At 37.6% G+C, this 9,349-nt stretch overlaps 1 protein-coding gene across 2 annotated transcripts in view; it reads left to right on the top strand.

Annotated features, from left to right (window-relative positions):
- The window catches only part of SLC38A2 (solute carrier family 38 member 2), an 11,544-nt gene extending 2,826 nt beyond the window's left edge, over window positions 1–8,718 (top strand). For both annotated transcript variants that reach the window (XM_029953936.1, XM_029953937.1), the window contains 12 exons: window positions 2,281–2,354; window positions 2,447–2,539; window positions 2,669–2,750; window positions 4,163–4,245; window positions 4,636–4,694; window positions 4,808–4,972; window positions 5,381–5,460; window positions 5,582–5,682; window positions 6,256–6,380; window positions 6,709–6,853; window positions 6,969–7,066; window positions 8,130–8,718. In XM_029953936.1, coding sequence (XP_029809796.1) covers window positions 2,281–2,354; window positions 2,447–2,539; window positions 2,669–2,750; window positions 4,163–4,245; window positions 4,636–4,694; window positions 4,808–4,972; window positions 5,381–5,460; window positions 5,582–5,682; window positions 6,256–6,380; window positions 6,709–6,853; window positions 6,969–7,066; window positions 8,130–8,228 — 1,204 coding nt within the window. In that variant the 3' untranslated portion in view covers window positions 8,229–8,718. The remainder of the gene's footprint in view (window positions 1–2,280; window positions 2,355–2,446; window positions 2,540–2,668; window positions 2,751–4,162; window positions 4,246–4,635; window positions 4,695–4,807; window positions 4,973–5,380; window positions 5,461–5,581; window positions 5,683–6,255; window positions 6,381–6,708; window positions 6,854–6,968; window positions 7,067–8,129) is intronic.
- Window positions 8,719–9,349: the final 631 nt, after the last annotated feature.

Genomic DNA, 9,349 nt, shown 5'->3' on the forward strand with positions numbered 1-9,349 from the left:
AAAAAAAAATATATATATATATATATATATATACATGTATATATATATATATACATGTATATATATATACTTTTAAATGTTTTTTCCCCTACTTGCCCATTTAAAATTACTTATTCTAGTGCTTTTAGCATAAATGCCTAGAATAGAATTTGGGGCTATAGAAGACAGTGGTTCTTAACTGTTACTGTTTCTAAGGGGTCACTGATCCTTGGAAAGTAAGAAAAGGGTGGAAGACTTTATGTCCAGGAAAGAAAAAGTACAAAAGTACATGTAAATTGGACCATATGTTTTCAGAGATGTCTGTATTATAGCTGTTACGTGCCTCTGGGCTCCAGGCTGAGGCAACTTCTGTGGAAGGAAGTGTGATTTACTGTGCGGATGAGGAAGCTACCTACCCCTTACAGGGAGCATGCAGTTGTCCCTTTTGTGACACAAGTATTTTAGTTAGCTGACTGGTGCCATCTACTCAAGTTATTTTCTCCAGCAGAATAGAATGTCCATGAAAAGAGAAGCAGACCTTTGCAAAGTTCTGCTCTGTGGTGAAATTCCACACTGAAGTTAAGCCTGTCTTTTAGCATTGGAAGCTAGGATTCGAGCAGCCTGCTTCATTAGCATGAAGCTTTTGAGAACTCTTACTGAGGGGAAGGACCCTAGAATTTCAAAGTTTTTACTGGGATACTTGGATCAAGTCATTGTTAAATATTTGAAGTCCTTCCTGGCTCTTAACTATAAAAACTAGAGACAGTCTTTAAAGAAAGGCTGCTGGTATGGCTGTATGTTATAGTTACATGAAACAAAATGGCACTTGTTTCATAAGTGAAAACAAAATTCTGATGTTCCCCTTGCCCTTTTGAAATTATCTATACTTTGGTAAAATCTTTGTGTTTGATTAACCCTTTTAATAAGCAATTAGGTAACATCAAGAGCGCAGAAGTGAGTGTTTAATCCCATCAGTATTTTACAAGGTATCTTTAGAGGATATAGAGGTCTGGACCAAAAGCCATGTGGCTGCCGCAGTCTGGGGAAGCGACTCTAGCGACTCTTAGGAGGTAGACTCCATCTTGAAAGTGATCTCGAAGGTTATGAAGTTCGTTCATCCCTCACTGTAATTTCAGTGTAAGAAAGAAGGACTGAACTTGTCAGCACACTTTGAACATTGCTTTTGGTTAAACCAGCAGTTTTGTTCAGTTAGAGGTGAGGCTGATGGTGTCATCTTTCCACCTCAGACTAGGCCCCTTAAAACTCGTGGCATGAGAATGACAGTTTTAATGCAACCACCTAGGTTTTGACTAACACACATCCGGTTCTTCACCAGACCTGATACGGTACTGTATTCAGTGTTCCCTTATAGAATAAAAAAAAGGGACTTTCTTGGTTGCAGAGTTCTCTGTGCTTTCTCTGGTTTTGATTTTTGTTGTTTGTTATTCTTTTTAATAAAAAGAAATCCGTATTTTCCTAGGCTTGCCCTGGAGGGGAGGAAGGTAAAGCTGCAATGAGAGAGAACTTGTGCCTTAAGGGGAAACTAAGTGATATTAGGGAACCTTTAGTTCCTCCCTGTTTTTTTTTTCTATTCCACCAGATGGAGGGGAGGAGATAGCCCAGTTGACTCATAGCCTACTTGTTCTAGCATAGACGTTGTTTTAACTTTGTCATACTACTGGGCCTGTATTCACACCGTGGCGTGCAATATGGTGTATTGTCCCAGTGGTTACTTCTCTGACTTGTGCCCAGTTGTTTGTAAAGCTGTGCCTATCTCTTTCCCTTTATAGTCCCATTCCTCCTCTTCTTTATGTAGTCCGAGTGGCCTCCAGATTTTTCCCTGAACCTATCTCAGTTGGATTTCACAAGTGCCTTGTGGGCTGGATTTGCTGGCAGATAATTACCACCATTTTATAGATAAAGGAACTATTAAAATGTAGAGAAGTGGCAAGGATACAGTTAAATATTACAGTGCCAGAATCAAAGTCAAAGTCTCATAAACCCACCACCTTAAAGTTGAGCTTTCCTGGGTCTTGACACCTTTGGTTCAGTAGGTGAACCCCTGCCCCAACCAGTGCCATAGAACTAACACCTGAGACACGGTGCAAATTTTTAGTACCAGGTAAGGGAAGATGACACTCTAGCCAGGAGAGTAAACACCAGTCCTTGGGGACTTCTAGCGCAAGAACTATTAAAGAGACGTCATGTTCCGTATTTATTGTGTAGCTAACAAGCAAGGGAATGGTCTTGAAATACAGCTGTGCTTATCGATAACCCTGTGCCTTTTCCTTTTCTCACCAGAATTCTGTTGACATTCGTGTCCATATTTTCCTTGTACTCTGTTCATCTCCTTTTGAAAACTGCCAATGAAGGAGGTATGGTAGCACTCTTGATAATTTCTAAAACAGTTTGTGCCTGTCAAAGGTTTTCTTTCTTCCTTCATGCTTCTGTGTTCTTCATATTATAGGGTCTTTATTATATGAACAGTTGGGACATAAAGCGTTTGGATTAGTTGGAAAGCTTGCGGCCTCTGGATCAATTACAATGCAGAACATCGGAGGTAAGAATTTTTAGAAGGTGATTTGGGTAGACTTTTTGCTCTTTGTGTAACACAGAGTGGTGACACGTTACTTTTGGTGTCACATGCCACATTTTGCACTTGTAATGGTATAATTTTGTTTTCCTCCAGCTATGTCAAGCTACCTCTTCATAGTGAAATATGAGTTACCTTTGGTGATCCAGGCATTAATGAACATTGAAGATACAACTGGGTAGGTGCTAAGTAAGGTTACTCATAAGCAAAATTACAGTCAAAAATGGTTAGATACCTTTTTATCAAAGTTGGATACCAAATAATTATCAATACATTATTTTTCATTAATGTTCCTGTTGAAATTGAGCAAGAAGTCCCCCATAAACTGAGTTGAACTCTTAAGAATGAAAGACTGCAGTTTGAAGATGGTGCTGTCACTCTAAATAACTTCTGTAACCTGTGTGTGAAAGCAGGTTTTCTAGGACTTCACTTTTGTATATTCATTGTCTGAGAGATTGTAGCTGGATAACCCATACGCCTACCTAAGTCAGGTTGAAGCTTTGAGTGGCATTAAAAACCAGTCCTGTCTAATTTTTTGTAAATTTGAAATTCCTAAAGCTTAGTCTGTTCAAAGTGTTTATACCAGCAAATGTGTGACCGCACTGTGAAAACCTTATCCCGGTAGCAAAGTTATTCCCCCCAGTGGACGAACAGGCTTTTATCTAAAGTAAACATGGGGCAGGATAATTCACTTCCCCACTTGCAGCTCATTATCTCAAAGTAGAGCAGTGTGGCTATCTCTTGAGCTTTAGAAGTTTAATAAGCCCTCTTTAAACACGAAGTTTTCTGTGGGGTCTTTGTTGCTGAAGTAAATGGAGTATAATTCACAGGGCATTTAGAATCTGAAAAGAGCAATTTTTAAAAGAGGGTATGGTTGATTACCTGGAAAGGGAGAGACATTGTTGGAACTCTTAGGACATGTGGGTGATCTTTCTCTAAAGTTCAGAAGGGACCTTTTGACTTTTTTGAAATCAAGGTGGGTCAAGGTATCACAACATACTTTTGACAACTTGGGAATAAATCCTGGTTTGGGGAATTGGGTTTTGTGGTTTGTCTTTCTTTGCCTGTGTATTTTACCTGCGTATGAAAAACATCTCCTTGTTGAAGTGTTTAATAAGTACTTTTGCTAATGGATGTCTGAAAGAAACTTGCTTTAAAAATTTTCTTTTTAGCGTTAAAAATTGCGAGCTAAAGCTATCTGTGACAGAGTTGGTGTACAATTCTTCTAAAAATGCTTCAAGATAAGATTGCCAACAATGCTGCTTTGTGCCCTGCATTAGTATCAAGCCTTTAAGAAGCATTTTATGTTACGAATCAGCTGGCAGCCTTCCCAGAGCAGACAGTGGGACAAAAGTTATACTGTTCACACCCCATTTCTAACCTGAGTGAATATTCAGTTAGTGCACAGAGTTAGGCATTTATTCCTGTCTATGCACTCTCTGTGAATAAGCAGTACTTTTTCTAAGCCTGTCTTTTTTTGTGTTTATTTTTATAGTATTTCTAAAAAATGAGTCCCAGGAGAAGATGTGTCTACTGTACTGGGGATTTTCATGATTGTTTCTGACCTTGTTTCTCTTCTCTTTAATTCAGATTGTGGTATCTGAACGGTGACTATTTGGTTTTGCTGGTGTCGCTGGTGCTCATTCTTCCTCTGTCACTGCTGAGAAACTTAGGTGAGCAAACTCCTCTCAAAAGAATTGAAACGAGCCCCTCACCAGCTAGTTGGCTTGCCCTTAATAGAAACGGAAAGCTGAAGAGTCCCCAAAACACAGCTTTGGGAGCAGCAGCATGCAAACCTACTTAGGCCTCTCAAAATCCTATGGCCAGGGGCCATCATGTTTTGTTGACATTTAATAATAATCTTTTTCGTAATAATACAAAATGAAAAATTTCAATTCTTTCAGTTAACTATTTTTAAGTAATTCTGTATCTTGGTGTACAAGAATTAGAAATTTTGTATTGTGTTCATACTAAAGTCTTCCAGGCAGCATTGAGTTTAGTTGAGAAAATATGTTTGCCTGAAATCTGTTGTATTAAAGTAATAATTTCTGCTCCTCTTACAGGATATTTAGGATATACCAGTGGCCTTTCCTTACTTTGCATGATGTTCTTTCTGATTGTGGTAGGTATAACTTTTCTATAACTCTAGAGATTCTCTTATGAGCCCAGTCACATTTTCAGTTTAACAGATGCAAAATTACTCAATTTAACAAATGCAAAATAATATCTTTTCAGGTGATCTGCAAGAAATTTCAGATCCCTTGTCCTGTGGAAGTTGCCTTGTTAATTAATGAGACTGTAAACAGCACCTTAACACAGCCAACAGCTTTGGTACCTGAGATGGTATTTAATGTGACTGAAGATACTTGCAAACCACGTTATTTTATCTTCAATTCCCAGGTAACTACATACAGTTTTTATTTTCTTAAAGGAAAATTTTAGAGAAGAGAGGGAAACTCTCCACTGGAAATTTAAAAATAATTCCCAAGGTAAAGGGAAGAGAGTTACTATCTACTCTTTAATCATGAGTAGCTAGTTATTGAATTATCAGGACTGGGAAGAAAGCTGTTAGTTTGTATCTTAAAAATAGATGGACAAATGAAGTAATCCTATGATGTTAGTAGTTGACCCACTCAGAAGTTAGGGTGTTGGTCACCCTTAGTGAACAGTTTAGAAAGGAATCTAATTATGCAAGGGAAACTTTGAGGTTCTGATTTTTTAATTTAATATAAAATAGACGCTGCAGAACTATGGTAACACAAGGGTGTTCATAAGGATTTTAGGTTAATTTTTACATTTTTTTTGCAGACTGTGTATGCTGTGCCAATTTTGACCTTTTCATTTGTCTGTCATCCTGCTATTCTTCCCATTTATGAAGAGCTGAAAGGGTGAGTGCTTTACCGATTTTTATATAAATTTATTGGGAAAGTTAGAAAGATAATGTATTACTGCTGTAACTACTGCTAAAATACAAATAAAATATTTGTATTTTCCTCTGAACTTAAACAGCCGCAGCCGTAGAAGAATGATGGATGTGTCCAAGATTTCATTTTTCGCGATGTTTCTTATGTACCTGCTTGCTGCCCTCTTTGGATACCTGACATTTTATGGTAAATAATGTCTGGCTTTCAGAGAAAGACACTTTGTGAAATAAAATCGATACTTTCTTGTGTATAATCTATCATTTGCATTCAGTCTCTTTCGGTATATTTCATACTGTGCTGAGAACCTGAATTTGGAGCTTAGACTATAGAAATAAAGTCTTTTTAATCCGTAATTTCTCACGTCCAGGTTCATCTCATTAGTCCTGTGATGGCATTTGTATGTGATGCGCTTGTATCTAAATTCATCCTGCCCACCTCCTCTTGTAATCACCTTTCTGTTACACAACACAAACTGTAAGCCAGATCGTGGGATTTAGCTATTTAGCTCCTGTTGTTTTTGATGAGGGTCATGTGGCTAAATCTCTGCTTGGTATTTAGAAAAATTTCCCTTCAATGTTATTTTAATTGCATTAACCCTAATTCCAAATTAATCTTATTAGCCTCTTAGTTTATAGTCATTCTGTGAGTAGCTAATCACTCTGGTGCAAATTTGCTGTAAGTTAGATTTTCTACCTAATCTCTAGAGGAAACAGCACACTTGAAGCTCTTTTTTTTTTTCTTTTTTGTCTTTCCCCATAGAGCACGTGGAGTCGGAATTGCTTCATACCTACTCTTCTATCGTGGGAACTGACATCCTTCTTCTCATCGTTCGTTTGGCTGTGTTAGTGGCTGTCACCCTGACCGTGCCAGTTGTGATTTTCCCGGTAAGTAAACACATGCTGTGCTTTCATTCAGCAGGAATGGGTTTTTAAATGTGTGAACATTTGTGAGCAATACCAACTTGGTGGTTTTTGAGGGAATTTTTAAAATTCTTTGTAGATTTTCCAAACATTGTGGGGCATTTTTTCATAATTGAAGATCTAAAATGATTTTTAGGTGTCCAGATGTTAAAGTAAACAGTAGCAGAGGAAGGGGCACAGTTAAGAATTTAGGAAGCTGCTTTTTTAGATTTGTTTCCCGTTATTTGGGATCCCCCCCACCCCATTAATTTAAAGCTGGAATCTTACTTTCTCTGTGCGTTTCCTTTTGCAGATCCGGAGTTCCATCACTCATTTGTTGTGTGCAGCAAAAGATTTCAGTTGGTGGCGTCATAGTCTCATTACAGTGTCTATCTTGGCATTTACCAATTTGCTTGTCATCTTTGTCCCAACTATTAGAGACATCTTTGGTTTCATTGGTAAGTTGGAGGAAGTGTCAGAGTTTTTTTCCCATATCAGGAGTTTTAAAGTTTAAAAAAATGAATGACAGGTGACTCCTTGATTTCTGAAGACATGGTAAATTTTGTTTTACAGGTGCATCTGCAGCTGCTATGTTGATTTTTATTCTTCCATCTGCCTTCTATATCAAGCTAGTGAAGAAAGAACCTATGAAATCCGTACAGAAAATTGGGGTGAGTGACATGTTCTGACTACAGAAACCATAATCTTTGAACCAGAATTTTCTCACCGGATCTTAATTTTAGTCTTAGCTGCCGCTTGTAGGTATACTTCTGAGTTTCTAGCGCATAGTTCTGTCATGGTGTGTTCTGCGTACAGGTGGAAGGTTGGGCGGGAGCTAAAAGACCATTTTGCTTCAAATACAGGCCTAAGTTAATTGCAAGGAAGCTGTTGAGATATTCTAGAGATAGGAATAGAGATAAAGAGTAGAGATACAGACTCCGCTTTCGACACTGATTTGATTGGTGTTTGCGGTAGTGCCCCTGTGGCAGACACTTAAATAGGCCTTTGTGTTTAAAGGAGAGAACAGAATTAACCATCTTCAAAGCAAAACTGTGGGGGGCTGTCAACGTTTCCTTAATGTAACAATTCGTACTTTGAAGTGGAATGACAACTGATTGTGCAAAGAATATGATATGTTAACTGGTGGTGTTATTTAGGGAAAAGATTGCTTTCTAGTCTTCACCCTGCTACAATTCTAGTCTGATTAAAGAACTAGAATTGCTTGTAAGCAAACAACTGCCATCTTGTTTTATTCAAAATATATAGTGCCAGTAATTGAAGGGGGTAGAATTAAGAGTAAACTTACTTCTGCCTCTTTGAAAAACCTCTGGCTTTGAAGCAGGCTGTGTTTTAGGATGATTTCGGTTTGGTTCTGGGACTTAAATTTTTGCATTAAAAAATGCCCCAAAAAACCACAAACCCACCCTAAACAAAAAACAAGTCCCATTCTCTTGCATGAAGGAGTTTATTCAGCAAATATTTATATACCTTTTCATTTGAGACCAAGGAATTAAAAAGCAAAACTTTGGAAGATTTCAAAAATAGACGTTTTGTACTACATGTAACCCCCTGGTAACTTACGACAGTTTAAATATTTTTAGCAAGGTAGCAAGGTATGTGAGATGCTGTCCACATAATTTTAGTGATCAGAAGTCCGTTTTTAAAAGTAGAAAGGAATGTTTAGCGGATCTATTTCATCGCGTGCTGACCAGTCTCTGTTTGTGCTCATTGCAGGCTGTGTTCTTCCTGTTAAGTGGCATAGTGGTGATGACCGGAAGTATGGCCTTGATTGTTCTGGATTGGGTGCACAACGCCCCTGGAGGCGGCCATTAACGGGCACCACTGAGACTCCATAGTCCACTTGATGCCAGTGTTGAGTCAACTCTCAACTCACTATGAAATTTCACCTAATGTTTTCAGTTTCACTTCCTTTTGAAGTGCAGATTCCTCGCTGGTTCTTCTGAGTGCAGAATAAGTGAACTTTTTTTTTCTTTTTAAAGAAATTATTCTGTAAAATAGAAATGGATATTAACAACAAAACCACGAGTCTCGGGTTAATGGAAGTGACAATTTTATTCCATTCCAGAGAATGGACGAACTCTTAACTTTTATCAAGCCACATGTTTGGCTGTCATTGTTTAACTTGGATATTTTATGATTTTACTTGAATGTGCCTAATGGAACCATTCGATGTGAGAAACAATTCTTATTAATTTACAGCAAAGTATTGAAATAACCATTGAGGAAAACACTTATTATTTTTTTGTACCAAAAATATTTGAAGACCTCAGAAGCACTATTTTACTTTTAAAAAATTTGCTTTTTTTTAAACCTCCAAAAACAATTGTCAACAAATTACATTAAGAAAAATTCATTGGTATTTAAAAGCAAATGTTAGTATTATGACATGTTTTGCCTTTTTGTAGGCATAATAAGCCAAATACTTTTTTTACCCAAAAAATTTTTAGAGAAAATGATGTAATGAAAAATTGTACCTTGAATAGGAGCATAGTTTTTTCCATTCAGACTTCACCATTAAGGAATAATTAACTGATCATTGTTATACCAAATCAGGTGAACTTGTTCATCACTTTTCTTCTGTGGCCCCAAATAATTTTCTTCGTTCAGACTGAAATATGTATGGCTTCAGTCTCTTAGAGTGGAAGATACAATGCAGATATTTCTGTGGGAAGTAAAATAACTAATTTTGAGGTACCAAATAGTGCAATTGGGTAAAACAGGGTTTATTCAGTTGCATCTGTCTCCAGAGCTGTATTGACAGCTCTGGGTTTTTTGGGCCAGCCCTTTTTTGACATTGCTCCCAGCAGTGGAAAATGAGCATTTGATGGCTACAGGCCAAAACCATTCTATCCAGAGAGTGCAACTTTTCAACATGCTCATCTGCTCCTGGAAGTGTGAATTACTTGATAATGTATGGCTTAGTTGTGTTCATG

This window comes from Suricata suricatta, chromosome 10 (genome assembly GCF_006229205.1).
Source record: "Suricata suricatta isolate VVHF042 chromosome 10, meerkat_22Aug2017_6uvM2_HiC, whole genome shotgun sequence".
Classification (NCBI taxonomy): Eukaryota; Metazoa; Chordata; class Mammalia; order Carnivora; family Herpestidae; genus Suricata; species Suricata suricatta.